The sequence below is a fragment of the Camelus ferus genome, chromosome X (genome assembly GCF_009834535.1).
Source record: "Camelus ferus isolate YT-003-E chromosome X, BCGSAC_Cfer_1.0, whole genome shotgun sequence".
Lineage (NCBI taxonomy): Eukaryota > Metazoa > Chordata > Mammalia > Artiodactyla > Camelidae > Camelus > Camelus ferus.
Window position 1 is genome coordinate 65,093,113 of NC_045732.1, and position 18,801 is coordinate 65,111,913.

The window sequence follows — 18,801 nt, forward strand, 5'->3', positions numbered from 1 at the left end:
GTGCCCTTTATCCTTCCTTATTTTTTTCCGTATCACCACCTAATAGATTATATATTTATTTGTTTATTGTTTGTGTCCATAAAAATATAAACTCAGTGGAGATAGGGACTTTGTTTTTTTCACTGTTGCATCCCCAGCACTTTGAATAGTGACTAGCACACAGTAAGAATTCTATAAATATTTGTAGAACTAATAAATATAGGTTATTTGTCTACTATAGAAATTAAAAATATTTTCCTGGCTTATGGTTTTTTTTTTATTTAGCTTTTGACATTTTGGAACATAGACATTTCTCAATTTTACACAGCACGAGCTGCTGGTATTTTTCTTTGTGTTCATTTCCATCACTTGTATGCTTCTAAAGTCCTTTTCAATTTCAAAATTAGATGGATATTTATTTATATTTTCTTTTAATAATTTTATTTCAAATAATAAAAATTTTCATCTCAAAATTTTCAGTCTTTAATCCATATGGAATTTATTTTGTCATATAGTGAGAAATAAAAACATTTTTTTCAATTGTTTAAAAATTACATGTCACCACTTAGTGAATAATCCTTACTTTTCCCATTGATTTTTTTTGTATATGTTTAACTTCTCATCTTGTCTCCTCAATGACAATATAAGCTATGAGGGTAAGCACTGCTTATACTTCCTCTCTATCCCTCAGGACTGAGTACAGAGCTGGTCAATAAAGGATGATCTACAAATATTTGGTGGATGGATGAATGGGTGAATATTTTAAAGTCAAAATATTTTTTGAAAGGAGTCTAACTAGCTAAACAGTAAGTCCATTCACTGAAGTCTGGAAGCAATCAATGTACAGGACCAGGCTTTACCTAGAATAAACACCCTTTAAGATCAGGGCACAATAACCACAGTAAAAATTGTATAAACTCATCAGTAACAAAACGTAATCACACCTGACACTGAACAAAAGGAATTGCACACAATTGGTCCTGCCTTCAAGGAGCCCCTGAAAAATATTCTTTAGGGGGCTTAAAAGTAAAACAGAGCTTCCCAAAAGCTCCCTAACTGACCTCTCCTTCCCCTGAAACAGCAGTTTACTCCCTGAAAGAAATAGATTGCTTTGTTACAGATAGTGCCCCAAATCCTGCTGAATGCAATCCGCCAGCATCCAACATGCATTGAGTTTAATAATTCTGAAATCAAATCTGCTTTAAAAGAAAATCTACCTCATTTTTGGCTCTCAAGCAAAACCCCAAGTGCCCCGTATATATTGATTCTGTAGGGCTCAGTTAGCCTCCTATGGCCTGAAATTAAAAAGAACAACAGCAACAAAAATACATGTTTTTATTGCATCCCTGCTCTTTGCTGATTATCTACAGCAAACAGCAAAATGAGCAAAGCCATGGTGAACTGCCTCTCATGCCAACAAATGCCGCAGAAAGAAGGACAATCAGTGGAAATATATTGTTGAACATGAACAGTAGCTTTAAAATATTTATCTCTGTTGCAAGGTATTAAAATGAGAAAACTTTCAAAGTGGAAGCTTCAAGCAATTGCATTAGAAGTCGCATAATTTGGTTAGACTGACCTTAGAATGGAATAAAAAGCTGCTTATTTCCATAATGTTGGCCTTCGACAGTATGAAAGGTTAGATAATTTATCATGATATACAAAACAGTTCTCAAGAATACCTAACTTAAAAAGGAGGTCTTGGTGACTTACAGCGCAGTGAATTTTTAGGTAGCGTGATAATCAACATAAGTTATACTTAAGTGAATTTGTGTTCTTCTGAAAGGTCTAGTTTGCCAGGCCAGAGAAGTGCATCTCTTTCTCATCCCTAGAACAAGTAACAGACCCACTGAAGAAAGGTTAGTGTACTCCTTGCTGCCTTTATGACAGAACTCACATTGGATAAGAAAACCCATTTGAATAGGGAGGCTACCGAGTTTTGATGTACATACCATTCACATTAGACACAGAATATCTCACCCTCATGTAAAAACTAAAAGGCTGTACCTATTTGTGTCATCTGTCATAACTGAGTCCCTTACTCTCAATACCACATACAGAGCAGCCATCATCATCCCGCGGACCAAAACTTTAACGCGGTCAGCTACATGAGGCCCTTCAAACTAATGCTGCAGAATTCACAGAATCACACTCAGAGCTGCAAGAGAACTATGAGATCCCCTGAGCTGGTCTCACGTAATTGTTCCTGGATTGGTGCTGTTAGACATCTGTTTGGATTTTTCAGAATTCTCAGTGTCTTGGAGTCTGGTTTCGTTTGTAATAATAGATTTCAATAAACTAAAGCTCCTCTTTTATGAAGTTTTTAATTCTGTTTTGTCTGTTTTGCAAGTGACCTCCCCTCACCATTCCAGAATCATAGATTTCTAGACCATTATCTTTGGGAATACAGGGATTCAGGGTGATACAGACATTAGAGATAACCGTCCCAATGGAGTTCAGTAGGCTCACAGGGTGAGGAAAGGAAGGTACTGCGAGTGTCACACATGTTTTTGATCCCATGTCTCCAAATATGACACCATGCACAGCCACAAACCTTTGCAGTTCCAGATTTTTTTCTCCACCTTCCATGATGGCTTCTTGAGGGCACCAGATGATCAGATGTGCAAAGACTGAGCCCTCGATGCCATTCCAACAACACTCAGTGCCATGGTAGGTATGGCTTACCAGTTTTATAAAATTTTGCTCTTATCAGGCCACTACACAATGTAGAGTTTGCGCAAAAGCATTTTAACTTTCTTTCCATTTCAGGAATTTCCTTATTGTATTTCTTACTGCAACAAAGCACACGCCTTTTTCTTTTTCTAAAGAATTACAAGTAGAGGCAAAATTAGAACGAGTGACCTAGAGGTACAAGGACACACATCCCATTAGCAAGCTCACAAGCCACACAGAAAATTGGTGTTTCATATATAGCACTGGAGATTTGTTTCTAAAGAAGCATAACTATCACAAATTGTTTTGCAATTAAAAAATCAGGCAAAATCTCACTATGAAAAAGCCATTATTTAATACTAATGCCATCATGTTCTCTCCCCTAAGCTCTTAGGAATAAATGTTGCCATTAGCATACTCCATCACTCGAAAGTCTATACTTGCAAAAATGGAAATGCACTAATTAAAGAAATGACCAATACGGCAAGATCAGAGTCAATGCCAGTCTTCTGAGTGCAGCATGCCTGTGTCCTCACCATGGCCTCTGTGCCTGGCAGCACAGAGGAGGAAATCAGTCTTCCAACAAGCTGTTCAACATCTCTGCTTGTTCCTACATTTCCAGAGCCCCGCATCCCTCCAGCATGTCAAGTTTCAAATATGAATGCTAGATTACAGGCATGTTTAGTTATTAAAAAAAAAAAAAAGTTGCTTAAAGGTTAAGTCAATCCATATGAGTGCAGTCTGATCCAGTCTCCCTAGTCATACATCTCACTTAGAAAAGATATGGTTTTATAGCAAAGTACCTGTACACATAGGCAGCCCAAACCAGATTTCCTTGAGCCAAGTGAATTAAAGAGGAAGAGGAGGACTTTAAACAGAATTATGCCCAAGAAAGACAAAAAGAGAAACTGAACCTCAGAGAATTATTTCCAAGGAATTGCAATTCCCTATAAGGTTTTCTTAAGCTAGGTTGTCTGCACGGCAATGACTATTTGGCGGCTGCCTACTCAGTTCTCAATTAAAAATAGTCACCAGGATATCGTCTCTGAGCTATATCAAATTGGGGTGCCCTGGCCTCACATTTGGGGGGATCACACCCTGCTGTGACTAGGCTTATAAGCATTTCCTCAGGGAGGCAACCAGCAGAGTGTCAAGGGGTGAGGAGAAGGCTCTGAGAACCTAAGCTCACAGATACGTGTACAATCAGGCCAGCTCACAAAGGCTCCCTCACCTCAGAGGCAGAATAAGTGAATGAGGGAAACAGATAATGTTTTCTCTCTCTCCCCCCATCTCCCTCTCCCTCTCCCCGCCACCCACACACACACATCTCTACAGGGAAAGTCTAGCCTTTGGATTGAACTTACCTTCCTGCCAACTTATACAGGGAATCCATTTTGTTCAGAAGAGCAAACTACACAATCAGAGACGAGGTGCCCTTCATGCTCTGGAAATCAGATTTAGGAGCAAAAATAATCCAGAAAGCAGAGACTGCCAAGACCAGTGCTGGTGGCAGTGAGGGAGAGCAGCTTGCCACAGAACAGTGGCCAGATGGGGCCCGGTGGGAGAAGCTGAAAACTGGCCACCCTGGCACTCAGAGACTTAATGGAGCATCCAAAGACTATGCACATCAAGGCAGTGTTTAAGCATCTGACATGAAGAAGCCCTGATGCTTGTCCATGAACACTGAGCTCAAGGAGAAGGCAGGCTTCACAGCCACTTCTTGCCTGCTTCATCCCAAATGGTCTGCTCAAAACTCAAGATAGCTGCCCCTAACACCTGTCTGTCTGTCAATCTAACTCTCACCCTCATTTCTCTTCTTTCCAAAAAGTAATTGTCTCCCTCCCCAAAAGACGGGATTTAAAGGAAGTCTAAGAGAGCCCTTTCATTTTCCAAAGTAACTGCCAGGCACTACTCAACCCAGCAAACCCGTATTGACTTGGGGAGCTTTCAAGACCTGGGGTGGCAAAGTGAGAGTCATCTGCTTTCCGAAGTGAACGCAAGAGGCTAAGACAAAAAGCACCAAAGCACTCCTATGGTTTTCTGTTCTTCCAGCTACAGACTTACAAAGAATGGAGGGAGAGGAATAGGATGGGAAGAGGGCAGCTGTAAGCTTTTACTTTTTTTTTTTTTTACATCTGGAGCAAATACGAAATGTTAACATTTGTTAAATCTGGGCGATATTATGTCTTCTCTGGACTCCGTGTATTTTAAATATTACATAATTACATTTTTTAATTAAGTGTGATTCAACCAGAAAGGCTAAACTGTGAGAAGTCAAGGGAATAATGAATTAGTCCACCTTTCAAAGGTTTTGTAAATCTTGCCAGTGTGAGGAGTTGCACTTTAAGCAAACAAAATACGTGAAAAATCCAGCCATACAAAGGAAATCGGTAAGGAGTTGATTACTCATGTTACGCCAGGGCTGTTTCCTTTATGAAATAATCCACCACAGGGTTTCTATATGGAGTGCCATCGCTGTGGTTAACATGGGGTTTAATTTACAAAGGAAACACTCGCTGCACAACTTTTCAGGACCACGACTACTGGCCAAAGGTATAGCCACAGGTCCTCCTGTGGAACCTAATCAGGTTGTCTGTTCTGTGACAGAAAACACTTTGAAGCTGTAACAGAGGAACTGCCATCAAGCAAAATGGAGTCCAGTCTGGTCCCAAATGATGCGTGCCTCAGCGAGTCATTTGCCTGCCCTCAACCCCATTTTTTCATGATTATAGAGTAGAAATACTGGTCCTTTCTGACATCTCCTCCAGGAGTGCTGTGGAGCTGTGTGGTCCTAGCCAGTATTTTTAAGCAAAATACTGAATAATGCTGAATGATAGCAAATGAGGTTTCCACATGGGAGCCCAAGTTCCCGGGGCTGACAGAGCTATTCTGCAGCTCCGGGCTGCTGCCCTGGTTCCCTGGGGGACGTGAGGAGGCGTGAGCAGCCTGAGTACACCCACTAGATGCAGAGTGACCTTCCCTGCACAGCCCACACAAAACCGCTCGTAACTACACAACAGCCGAAGGGGAAATGTAACTTGAAGAGCATTTCCCTCTATAAACAACTGATCCTCTGGGACTTTCACTTCAAGCCTCTCAATTGTTCGAAGTAAATGAGGCTCACATTAAAGGCCAGCCAGTCACACATCAAGAAATCAAGCCTCCTCTCAGTGGGGGAAAATGGCCGCTCCAGAGCCAGCCTCCCACCTCTCACACACAGGCCTCTTGTACGAATGCCTTCATTCACCCACGTCTGAGATGCTCAAGCCAGCCAAGCTTGGCCTCCCCCAAGCCCTGGAAGCTGAGATACACATGCAGAGGGGTCAACATCTCAAACTCCAAGCAGACGCCTCAGATCCACTGCAGCGCCACAACTGAAAGACTCCAGCTCTGCCAGGAGGTGATTTCATCCTTTTTCAGTGTTCCAACTCCTCACAAGCCATCCCCCAATCTCTTAGCTTCAGCCTCCCGGGCACAGTATACCAAAGGCACAGCAAAGACTACGGCAAGGTTAGGGAGGGAGAGGTCTGCAGCTCCTCCCACCTTATAAATCCGACTGACAGCCAGGGAAAACCCAGGTGGGGCTACTGGGACCCAAAACGAGTGGTCCTCTGATAAGAGGAATTCCAAAGCCTCAGAGCCCTCCATGGAAAATGTCTTACCTCCAGTCGCCTAGGGAGAAAAATCTTGGGATCATTAGCAAGCGCTCTGGCTGAGCTCAACTTTAGTGAAGGTGTATGGGGAGAGCGGTGATCTCTAACGTAACCAGTTAATTGCCAATAAGGAATGATAATAATAAATTAGCAAATACTAATGTAAACTAACTCAGTTCTGCAGCAGTTGCATGGAGACGACAGAGGAACAGTTTATTCTGGAACACATCTTGCAAGTGGATCCCCTCTGGGAAACGCACTGCCTCGGCTAGGTGTGAAACGGGCCAATAAGATGCAGTGTAGGCAACAGGTGGCCCTAGAGTTTCTCTCAGTAAAAGTGGAGCCTTTTTTTTTTTTTTTTTAAGAAAACTGGCGTTAGCCTTGAAAAGATGCAGGCTACACTGTTTTCCACTGCTTCCTTCTGCAGCCTGAGGGGTACTTTTGACCCTTAGGGATAAGACTTAGATAGTTCTAAGACCCTGTCATAACAAGGAAAGTAAAATAAAAAAATGCTCACTGAAGGGTTTGTTGGTTTGTTTTAATTGGAGGTGGTGATTTGTGTCATTATCTTGCTGTCCAAACCAGCCTCATCGTACCGATTAATTTTCTAGTGACTTCTGAATCTGACATCTGATAGGTTTGTGGCTGCTTTTCCAGCTCCTTAGCTCAGAGTTTCACTCAAATAACTACAAATCCCTAACTTTAAAACTCTTTTTAGGGACCAAAGCATGCTGAGCTATTTCTTTCTTACTTTTCTTCAAAGCCTAACTGATGTTTCAGTTTCATTATCTGCACTAAGATAAAATGCATTGAGACTTTCGGTAGGATAATTGGAAGCATTCAATCTGATCGGCCACACACATCCTCGTCCTGCAAACTCTCCCATTGCTACTTATGAAACTGCTCTGTGAGCCACCCTAGCAGAGCACGCACATACCCTGAGGATGTCTCATATCAAAGATGCTACTGTTTGCCAGCAAAAGGAGGAAAAATAAAAAGGGAGAACTCAAGACTGAGTTTGAACTCTAAATCTAAATCCCTACGTACCTACAATGAGAATTCTGGGAGCTCTCTTAGAGTTGTCAGCTCCAAAACATTCAATACTAAAAAACTAAAATTAAAATACACCTCACCAAAGAGACTGGATCTTTGGCCATTTCACCCCTCCTGAATGCAGGAGGAGGAAGAGGTCCTACCCAAGTTTTCATTACCAGCAGAAGAAATGAGTTGCATTTTCCTCCTCCCAACAATGACCACGGCCTGGGTGACAAAAAGGGTAACGCAGGGATGCTGAAGGACAAGGAGTAACAGTTTCCAGCATCCAGAGGCACCCAGTAGGCATGCCTCCATTCCATAAGATTGGAAGAAAATTATTTGCCATACTGAGGAGCCTCTATAGAAACTAGAATAATTTTAGAAAAATCTTAGCAAACTGACAAAACTACCATCTTTCTCTCTTCTCAGTTCTATATTTCTTTTTTAAGCTCCTTTCCCCTCTCTTCACTCTCCCTTCACCCCATACACCCATACACACACCCTAACACACACACACACACACACTCACATACATACACATTTACTTACACATACACTAAGTCTGTAAACTAAATAAACCAAGATGCCAAGGAATACAAATCTCATCCTTCCATTTAAAATATTTAAGAGATACCTGACATCACTAATTCTACAAAAGTCTTCTGTAAACAGCAAAGCATCCTCCACGTTCCCTCCTCAAATTTGTGTACAAAACCACAAAATCCACATAGCTGATTTCCTGACCAACATGAGAAGATGGGTAAATGATGATATACACTTTCAGGCAAGATGGTCTCTGTAATTCTAAAGGCTGAGTTCCAGTTCTCTAGACTAGTGCTCCACGCCCTTTACCTGCCTACCTGCATTTAAAGTTATGTTCCCTTTGGTTTCTAGAACCAACCATGTTCAGCTGTGGCTAGGTCTGCACACTGATACAAAAGTTATCCTCAAATCAGCACCAAACCTCGAGAGAGCTCAAACAGTCAATCTACATATAAAATGATGGCAAGGCTTCCAGGGAAAGACAAAGGAGGCTACAAAATGACCCGTGCTTGGAAACTCCTTTGTGTTGCTCACAGGGAAATCACCTGGGTGATCTAAACTCCCCAACTAGACTATGAACTCTGATGGCAGATGTTACATCTTACATTTATTTGGGATCCCCGTGGTACCTGCCATACAGCTGAGCACATAATGGACACTCAAACAATGCTTACTGATTGGATCTAAGGGCATGGTTGTAAACTTCAAATTGTTGACGGGGTTCTGTGAGGGAAGCAATTCTGGGGAAGCAATTCTGGCTCCTCTATAATGCATCTGTCAGTAAGCCTTGTAACTGACTCTGCAGCTAAGGAAAGGAGTGAGTTTGTCACAAGGTAGCCCAGCAGAGGAACCTAATGTATAGTGAGTGACCTTCCATCCCAGTCTGGAGAGTAAGAATGTAACATTTGCTCAGGAAAGAGATGTCAGCCTGAATTGAAATGACCTGTTTACTTGTCTGTCTCCCTGTAAGCTTCCTGGGGTCAAGGATCAAGTGTTTCATTTTTGTATCCTCGGCAAGGTGTAACATGTCTGGCGTGTTCTAACTGTGCAATAAATGCTCCTGGGTTGAATTAATGAACAAATAAAAGTATGCTTTGGTGCGAAATAATATAGAGAAAGGTGTACATGACATAATAAGATTTAATACAGAAATTTCCACAGAATCTTGTATTTATCAGATGTAGCACTTATTACTCTGTGCTATAATTGCTTAATATATGTTGATTTCTTGGATGGATTAATTAATCAGGAAAATATAAAGAAAACGGAGGAAATGTATTAGGATATTACTATCCTAATAATGGAGACTATGCCATTGTACCTGATAGTAGCATTTATCACTCCATAATGCAAAGCACCTGTTTGCTTAGCTCCTCCATTAGAATGTGCATTCCTTGAGATCAGAGAACATCTTTTTCACTTCTCTAACACCAGAGCTTAGAGCAGAATCTTACAAAGAACAGACACTCAACAAATACTAGGTGAATGTATAAATCGATCATTCATGCTCTTTGACATATTTCACTGTACGTAAGTATTCTACCTAGACCACGTTCAAGGACCTCTGGTATGGGAAGAAAAGGAGAAGTGTCATTTTCCCCATGCAGGACTCTGTGACAGATGCAGGTTAAATGGCCTGATTTGTGCTCTATTGTAAGTGGGTCTCTCCCCTTCCTGAATGGGTTTATTAGTTGAATTCTCCAGGATTGTGTATTAGAAATAACACACTTAACCTCATTGTTTCTAATACATGCTGTCTCAGCCCTGACTCTAGACACTAGATCTGTGTGATTTTGTTAAAATAAAGAGAGCATCCAACTTTGTGAGTCAGAGATAGGATGAGTATTCAGACTTTCAATGGCTTTTGTAAATAACTGAAGCAATAATTTGTTTCATTCTGCCCATTTTGAGAAACTCAGAAAGAACACCAAGATCTTAGGTAAACCATGCAGACATATTCATATATCTCCTCCCCGCTCCAAGCATCTCATAGACACCAGGGCTCCAGTGCCTTGAATTCATTGCATAAATAATCACCAAGCCCTCAGGATTCAATTCTTTTGTCCACCTCCACAAGCAACAGCAGTCGCCACCTGAACCCACAACCTTGGTCTCTTTTACCTCCATTGTTTAAAATTCCAATATGAATTCTGTAACCACACCACTTTCTAAGTCTTGTTTATACAGAACCAGCTTAAATTCCTCTTTGGTTACAAGTGCCTAGGGAGTCACACTCAGGTGTGCAGGCCATTGCAACAGTGATTCTTCAATTATTGTCTCGTGAAGAGATCTACAGTTCAGGGGGCACCTATGGGTCAGACCCCTTACATTACATAGTGTCATATTATTCCTTGGATCAACATTGCTTGATAGATGTACCCATTTTGTAGATGAGGAAACAGAGTCTCAGAGGGATTCCATAGCAAGATGCATCCCCCAGATTCAAAATCATGGTCTATCTGATTCCACTAATAGCACTACCTCTCCCTCTCCATTGCTGAACTCTTGGCGGTCCACAAGTAGTCCTCCAAAAAGGCTATGGTCTAGTTCCTAGTAGTATTCACTAACATTCATCATTATAACTGAGCCAGCCTCAAATAATACTGGATTTTCAATAAATCCTTATTTATAGATTTATAGATCGACAATATGAAGTGTTTCTCTTGCTGCAAGATCATCAGTTTCTCATTAAAAGCTCTGCTTTTTGGTCCCATTAATTCTGATGAGACATATTTTTCAGGAACTAGGAGGAGCAGTCAATGAAAGTGGTCCTAAAACCCTTTGCCCTATGAAACTGATACAAATTCTATGAGGCCATTTTATATGCATTCTAGCCCCGGTATGTCAGGTGAATTATTTCTCAGGCAGGAAGGTGTCACTGAAGCAGTACTGGCCAGAGTTAGAGTCCTGTAGTCTAGTACGCTCCGGATGTCCCCACTCTGTGAGTCTGTGAACAATTCCTTTAGTATCTCTGGACCTCCATTTCATCATCTATGGAAGGGCAATCTATCAAGATACCTCACTATAAGGATCAAAGGAGACAATGGTTGTGAAGTGCTCTGCAAGTATGCAGTATTCCTTTCATTAGTGGCCTGAAAGAGGGCACATGCCTCCCAGAGCATCAAATTTCCAACCAAAGAGGGACTTAAGTAATTCAAGGAAAACTGAAATTAACTTAAGCACTATTATTTCCACCCAGCCACCAACCCACCATCATCTATGTTATCACCCCACTACCCTGAAATATTTCAATAGCCAGCAAACATCGGGCCACATAATGTGTAAAAAAAAGATGCTTCCACTTGAAAACATTCATTCTCAGTGAAGAGAAACAGAGCTAACTCAAAAGCATAGCTGATTCCTGAAATTTTCATAGTGACAGTTTCAACCTCCTCATTTGTCAAATGTCCCCATAAGAACTACTAAGAAATGGCAAAGTGGCTTTTTTTTTCCTTGCTTCCCTTTAACCAGCCCATCCATATTCTCAGCAAAGCACGTATATGACCAAAGAAAAAGCAAACGGGGCTTAAGGAGGCTGAATCACTGTCACACTAGGAAATTGGCCCTGGAGCCTTCTAGGGTTCATCCATCTTTAAGACTACTTGTTGATTCTTACTCAGCCACTTTAACTGGAGTATGGGTACCACTGGCTGGCAAGCATGTCATATTGGCAACAGGTGAAGCAAATCCGTCTTAGGCCAGAATACCACACAGGTATGCCAAAGGCTCAGACCTTGAGCTCCCACTCCCAACATCCACCCTACGAAGGCCCAGTATGTTGGTTTACCCCTTGCCCCAAGAACTACTGGTAGCAAACCCTGATCATGGAAATGGGCTTAGGCAGAGAAGTTCTCCCCACCCCTGCCACAGAATGTGGCACCATAGAGGCCTATGGGGTCCAGCAAGCAGCATGGGGGGAAAAAGGTCTGGGAGGACCTAACAGAGCTGCTTAGCTGCACTCACCTCGGGCAGAGGCACACCGTTGATGATCAGGTCTGGCTGCTGGGGGCCCTGGCTGTTGAAAGAGTGATGATAGATGTGGTTGGCGCTGGTATTGCGGGTATTCTGGTTCTCCACATTCAGGAAAGTGCTCTCAGAGCGGCGGCAGCCCAGAGGCAGGGTCTGCTGGTGGTAGTCGAAATAGTTGAGGGACGAGGTCAGGGAGGAGCAACTGACAACGTTCATCTTGTCTGTCTCCTCCACATCCCGGGGTACCAGGCGGATGTCATTCTTACTGATTTTTTTCTTCTTGCTTGATTTCTTTTGATGCCCATAGGAGTACTCAGCGATTCTATGTGATAGAAAAGGCAGCATGTATCGCTAACGCCCTCCCAAACCATGCAGCGATTGATTAATCAACATTAAGCACCCCAGAGGGTTGCACCCCATCTCCGCTCCAGCTTCTTATTCTGGTGCATTACATCATCGGGTTTCTCCCTGTTCTTTTCACATGCGAAAACAAGCTGAGGGCCATAAAGTTTTTATAATAAACATAGTAACCTCCCACTCCCCCCACCCAAAAAAAGTTTCTATACTTTGGATTTGGAATTTCTCATTGTGAGTGGCCATTTAACAAGGGTGTGGGGATGAGGAAAGTTGAGCCTATGGGAGAGAAAGCATGAAAATGCTCAAATCTGGAGCTTCCCTGGAACCCAAAGGAACTCCTGGGTGAAATAAGAAGCAAGTCCTAACTTAACGGAAGAGGAGATAGAAGGAAATAAAAAAAAGTAAGCCCCTTTGCAGTTCCTCCAGGCAATTGCCATGTGGTGAACACCCTCGGTCAGGTTCCTCTGTGATTGACCTGATCAGTTTTTGAGCTGGAGTAGACCAGACCCCGTCCTTTGCCAAATCCTCAGCTCCTCTCCTCCACACCCTCCTTCCCCCTGCCCTAGCCCTGCTCCCTTCTCCTCCCCACCCCACCCCCGCCTCTCCTCGAGAAATCAGATAGCCAAACCCATTTGAATGAGGGGAAATGCCTTTTTACCTCTTTCCCCTTAGGCTCACTTTCTCCTCTGCCTTTTTGTCTTGCTCCTCGCTAATGGGAGAAACCGAGATGCAATGCAGACACTTGCTGTTTTGTCCTTTTATAAAACAGCCGAGGAGACAAGTGATGGTTAAACAATTACTGCAAAGGAATTTAAAGGTTAGTGCATTCAGCATCCTTCTCCATTCAGGTGTACCTATAAGCAGCTGTGCTGCAACTGGAACATAAAGAGCTCAATTTAATTAACACTGACACAGACCCAGTAACGTGCACCAAAGACCAAGCATTAAGAGACTTGTCAAAAAAAATACATTTAAATACATAGCCAGGTTCTCAAAGTCATTTATTACTTCGCACATAATGATTCACCTTATTGTTTGGAAATTCAATTTCTGAGCAATAATCAGCAAAACAATAGGGTTAATAAATAATACAAGCTGATCTTTACGAGGGAAAGACGGTGCCTGTATTCTCATTCGACAAAGCTAATTGTCTGAATACAAAAAGGGAGCCCAATTCAAGCAGCAAGTGCAGATCATCTCGCAAGTCTCAGAATGAATGCATGTGAGGAAGAGGCTCTGTAGAGGCTGAGAACAAGACACCTCTGCTTAATACATGGAAAGACAAGCTCCTGAACTTTAGGTTTCTAAAAAGTCTGAGCAATCTCCCCAGGCACATTCTTCCCCCAGCCCCAGGATCTTCCTACAGCTGAGCAGTTGTGTTCCCCTCACCCTTGGCTTGGTACCCAGGCAGACTTGCAGTGAGGGCAAGCTGCTGCTACCTACCTACCTACCTATCGGACTTGGGAGCAGATAAATTCCCAAAGACCCCAGGTCTGGGGCTTGATTTTCTTTTCTAATCTGTTTACAGAATCAATGGGAAGTTCTAATCATTTTGTTTCCCCATGAAGGGTAAGTTTGGCGATGCCCCGTCCAATTATTCAGCTGAGGCATTCATTGCGCAGCCTTTTCTGTATTGACCAATTATTTAATTAAACTGTACTTCATTAATCCCAAACCAGCACAGGAAACAGAGCTCTTTACAAAATACACATACGAGTGAAGTTGGAGAGCACTGAGATTTGCTTTTTTTCCCCCCCAATTAGAATGCTCTCCTCCCTGTTTAATGATCTCCCTGGCAAGCTCTCGGAAAGAGCTCTCACTTCTAGTCATACATCACCAAGAGGTGGCAAAGCCTTCAATATCTTTATTTCAAGTTGGTTTCCTTTTTATCAGGGAAAGGGTCTTACGAATTTACTTGATGCTGAGGAAATGTCCTAAAAAGAGTCCCCTCCATCATTATCTCCATATAAATAAAATTTTATAGACCTCACATTTTTCTCCTATAAAAATCGCCACTGGCAGTCACAGGTTTCAAAGGTAAGAGCAATATTAATTTCCATTTCTCCCATCTGAAATGACTCGGAGCTGAAGGAAAGAAAAGTCATGGCCATTTCACTAGTAACAGGATTAAAGCATTTATGAGGCATTGCAGCTGCTCTTTTATGGCACCTGATTGATATTCATGTGTGGTTAGCATTTGTCTACTAACTTGTGTAACGCAGAGAATAGTAAAAGGGAAACAATAATTGCATGGCTGTTACATATTCAGGGGGCTCTGATTCACAGAAGTGTGCATTTCAGTTGGTGTCAAATACAAATCGGACTTACAGGAACATATTTTGACTGATTAACATGCAAGCACAGATGGCATGAAAGACACACTGGGTGTGTAGGTGTATTGAAAGCACACACACACCTTGGTTGGAAATAGCATCATTCATTTTCAGCAAATTAAAGAAACTTTTTTTTCAACCGTTTCGATGAGACACTGCTGGAAAAATAATAAAAACGCTACACGTATTATCCTAAATTGGATATTGGATTCTAGAAATACTTAGACTTATTTGTTCTATCTAATTGTAAGGAAGGGCTTCAGCAAGACCCTCCAAAGTGCTTCTCAGGAAATCTTTTTTCAAAAAAGTTACTACCTGTCATTCCAGTTTCCACATTTCTATTCTGCTGTCCTCTCTCTCCCTCCTCTCTCTCCCCTCTCACCTCTCTCTTCACCCTCCACCTCTCTCTCTCTCTCTCCTTTCTCTCTCTCTCTCTCCTTTCTCTCTCTCTCTCTCTCTCTCTCTCTCTCTCTCATACACACACACACACACACACACACACACACACACACACATCCTGCACACATTTCAAGGAAAGCTGTAACACAATAGCCCATAGTGACATCCACTGGTAGGGACCAGCTCTTAGTGCCACAGCAGAGTCCCACGTTAGAGGAAAGCGCCATCAACTCCAGAAGATTGCAATTTCTAGTGAAACATGTGGATGCAAAAGCCCAGTCCCTCGTTGGGATGTTTGGGCTCTATGCCCAACAACCAGATATTTGAAAACACATAGATGACTGGAAGAATTTCACTTCACATAGCCAGATGTTTGGGGACTGGATATAAAACAAGCCAAGAACACACTAAAAAACACTAATCACCTGCTTCCTCTCACCGCTCCTGTTCTCTCTCCCCCCAACTCTGTTTTCTACCTTAGACTCCCACTCACAGGCTCTCTTCAGAGTTTCTCTCTACACAGAACAGGGTAGCTGTCAGCACCCCCTTTCCTTTCAGTACCTGTCCCCAAAACAGTACAGCCCCCAAATCAAGTTGTAGTACTTCATGGCTCTGCTGAAAATCAATCTTTCTCTCTCTCTCCCTCTCCTCTTTCTCTCATTTATTTTTTCTGCCATAACTACCTCATAGAGACAGCTGTGCAAATTTTAAAATGATAATTGCTTTTCTGCTCATCATCATTATGTGACAGAATCCATTCAAACAGTAAATGATTGTCTTCCAGCAAATTGTCAGATCAAAAGAATTGATCAACTTGGGCTGCCACAAACTCCCCCCTCCTCCCGCCTCCAAAAAGAAGCGCTGTAAGTGGGTGCATGCATTGAAGTAGGGAACAAAAGCACTGGGATTTTTCACACAGAGACAGATACATCTTATTCACCCAAGACAAAGAAGGAAAGAAAGAAAAGTTGGCTCTACCTGCAGTTGTAGGTCCGGATCTCTTTGTTGTCTCGCTTGCACTTGATCGCCACGAAGATCATAGTGACAAAGAGGATGCCGGCAATGGAGCCCAGGGCGATAATGAAAATCAGGGACAAGTTCACCGAGCCCATCGACTCTTGGGCGTCGAGAGCAGGGGACAGGTAAATCAGGACGAGCGCCGAGGCAGAGAGAGACGTCTTGCCGTGGTCGTGAGCCACCACAATAAGCTCGTAGGAAGCCTTGGAACTCTCGCTGAAGGTGCGAGTGGTTCTGACCTCGCCATTGACCTGGTCTATTTCAAAGAAGCCGCGGTCGCCCTCTGTCATGTCATAGGTGACCCGGCCGTTCTCGCCCTCATCGTAGTCGTCTGCTTTGACAACGGTCACCAGGTAGCCTATGCCGGAGTTGCGGGGTATGTAGACCTCCGCAGTGCCATTGATCAGGGGCGGGGCGGTGATGACTGGGGTATTGTCATTGACGTCGAGGATGATGACCCGAACAGTGGCATTGCTCTGCAGCGAGGGCAGGCCGCCGTCCTTAGCCAGCACCTTGAATTCAAAAGCCTTGGTCTGCTCGTGGTTGAAGGATCGCAGCGCGTAGATGTCCCCGGAGTTAGGGTTGATGGAGACATAGGTGAAGACAGGCATGTCCCGCACCTGCGACGGCACGATCTGGTAGGAAACACTGCCATTAAGACCCAGGTCGGGGTCTCGAGCAGACACAGAGAGCAGATAGGCACCGGGCGTGTTGTTCTCCTGCACAATGACCTGGTAGTAGGGCTTGGAGAAATGTGGGTGGTTGTCGTTCTCATCGGTGATGCGCACGGTAAAGGACTTGGCACTCTGCAGCATGGGCACGCCACCGTCGCGCGCCTGGATCGTGAGGTTGTACTGGTCGTGCTGCTCGCGGTCCAGCCGTCCGTCCACCAGGATAGTGGAGAAGCTCTCGTACTCCTGCAGCCGAAAGGGCACGTTGCCCAGTAAACGGCACTGCACGCGCCCATTGAGGCCGGAGTCTCGATCAGACACCCGCACCAGTGCAATCACGTAGCCCGGGGGGGCGCTCTCGCTCACTTCCACCAGCTCGCTGTTGACCGACAGCAGGTTGATGACCGGTGGGTTGTCATTGGTGTCCAAAACGCTGACGGTGACCTTGCAGTGTGCCGGGATGGAGTTGGGCCCCAGGTCCTTGGCTTGCACGTCCAGTTCGTACACGTGGCCCTCTTCGTAGTCTAGGGCACCAGTGACCGTGACCAGGCCGCTGTGTGGGTCGATCTGGAAGAGCTCTCGAGTGCGATCATTGACGTAGCCATAGAAGGAGTAGACCACCTGGCCATTGGTGCCTTCGTCTGGGTCGCTGGCGTTGAGACGAATGACGGGCGTGTTGGGAGGTGAGTTCTCTGGCACGCTCACCGAATAGGTGGACTCGCCAAACACCGGGTTGTTGTCATTGGAGTCGGTCACCTTGATGCTGAGGCCAACAGTACCCAGATGCGGCGGGTCGCCACCGTCGAGTGCAGTGATGCGAAAGCTGTAGTGCGACTGCGTCTCCCGGTCCAGACTCTTTTCCACCACGAGTTCGGCAAAGCGTGAGCCATCGCCGCGGGTCTTGATCTCCAGGCCGAATAGCTCATTAGGCGTGAGCTCGTACGTCTGCACGCCAAAGCTGCCCGAGTCCGGGTCATAGGCGCTGTCCAGCGGGATGCGCGTGCCGGGGCTGGCCGCCTCGGAGATCTCCAGCTCAATCTGTGCTGCCGGGAAGCTGGGCGCGTTGTCATTCAGGTCCTTGATCTCCACCTTAATCACGCAGATCTCCATTGAGCTGGACATGACCTCGAGCGAGATGATGCACTTGGGACTCTGGCGGCACAGCAGATCACGGTCGATCTTCTGCTTGGTGACCAACAGGCCCGAGCTGGGGTTGATGTCCACCAGGTGCGGAGCCGAGTTGGACACCACACGGAAGGCAGAGGCCTGCCGTGGGTCCAGTGCGAAGCCCGCCTCGCGCGCGTCCTTGGCCACGTTGGCGATCACCGTCCCGGCGCGCTGCTCCTCTTCTACCGAGTACTTGAGGTTAATGAGGGCGGCCGCCTGCGTCCACAGTACAGCCAACAGCAGCAGCACCGGCAGCAGGAGCGACTCCATGGCTGCGCGGGGCTCTGCCTGGCCTCGCCTCTCCACACCCCTCCGAGGTCGACGCCGCCGGCGCTCCAGCTTCCCGCCGACTCGGGCCGCCTGTTGCGCGCGCCCCGGGGCCCCGGAGGCCGCGGGAGGAGTCCCGCCCAGGGCGGCCCGGCGGCGCGGGGGGGACACCCGCGCCGGCTCCAATGCTGAGGTTGCGGTGGACCCGGCGGGGGCTCGCGGGGGGCCCGGGGGCTCCGGGGGGCCGAGGGAGCGCCGCGCGGCCCCGAGCCCCCTCCCTCCAGCCCGGCTACTCAGTTTTCCCCCTTCAAAGTTAGCCGGGCGCAACTGGCCGCAGCGACGCAGGGCTGCGGGTCGGACGGCGTCCGAACGGCCGGGTCGACGCGCCGCTGAGTCCGGACGGCACTTGGGGCGAAGGCGGGGAAGCCGGTGGGGACACAGCTTCTCAGGCACTGCCCGGCCGGCCGCGGCGCACCGGCACTGGGGCTGGCGGGCGCGTAGTCTGTGCACCTGGCATGCGCAAGGACCTCCCCCCAGTGCTCCTGGCTCACTGCGGAGAGAGGACCCGCCTGGAACGCGCCCTCCGGGGTCCGGGGGGGCCACGGTGGCCTTTTCGAGGCCTGTTGGGGAAAAGGGGGGATCACAAGAGGGAGTTTGAGTTGCTGTCAAACGCTGCAGCCGCCTGAGTATCCGGCTGAACGGGATGGCGGTCCCCGGGCCAGTAGAGGAAGGGGGAGG

The 18,801-nt window shown here is 45.5% G+C and overlaps 1 protein-coding gene across 1 annotated transcript in view; it reads right to left on the reverse strand.

Annotated features, from left to right (window-relative positions):
• The window catches only part of PCDH19 (protocadherin 19), a 99,563-nt gene extending 81,391 nt beyond the window's left edge, over nt 1–18,172 (reverse strand). Inside the window, 3 exon segments of the mRNA XM_032476098.1 lie at nt 11,847–12,174; nt 12,868–13,008; nt 15,920–18,172. Coding sequence (XP_032331989.1) covers nt 11,847–12,174; nt 12,868–13,008; nt 15,920–18,066 — 2,616 coding nt within the window. The 5' untranslated portion in view covers nt 18,067–18,172.
• Nucleotides 18,173–18,801: the final 629 nt, after the last annotated feature.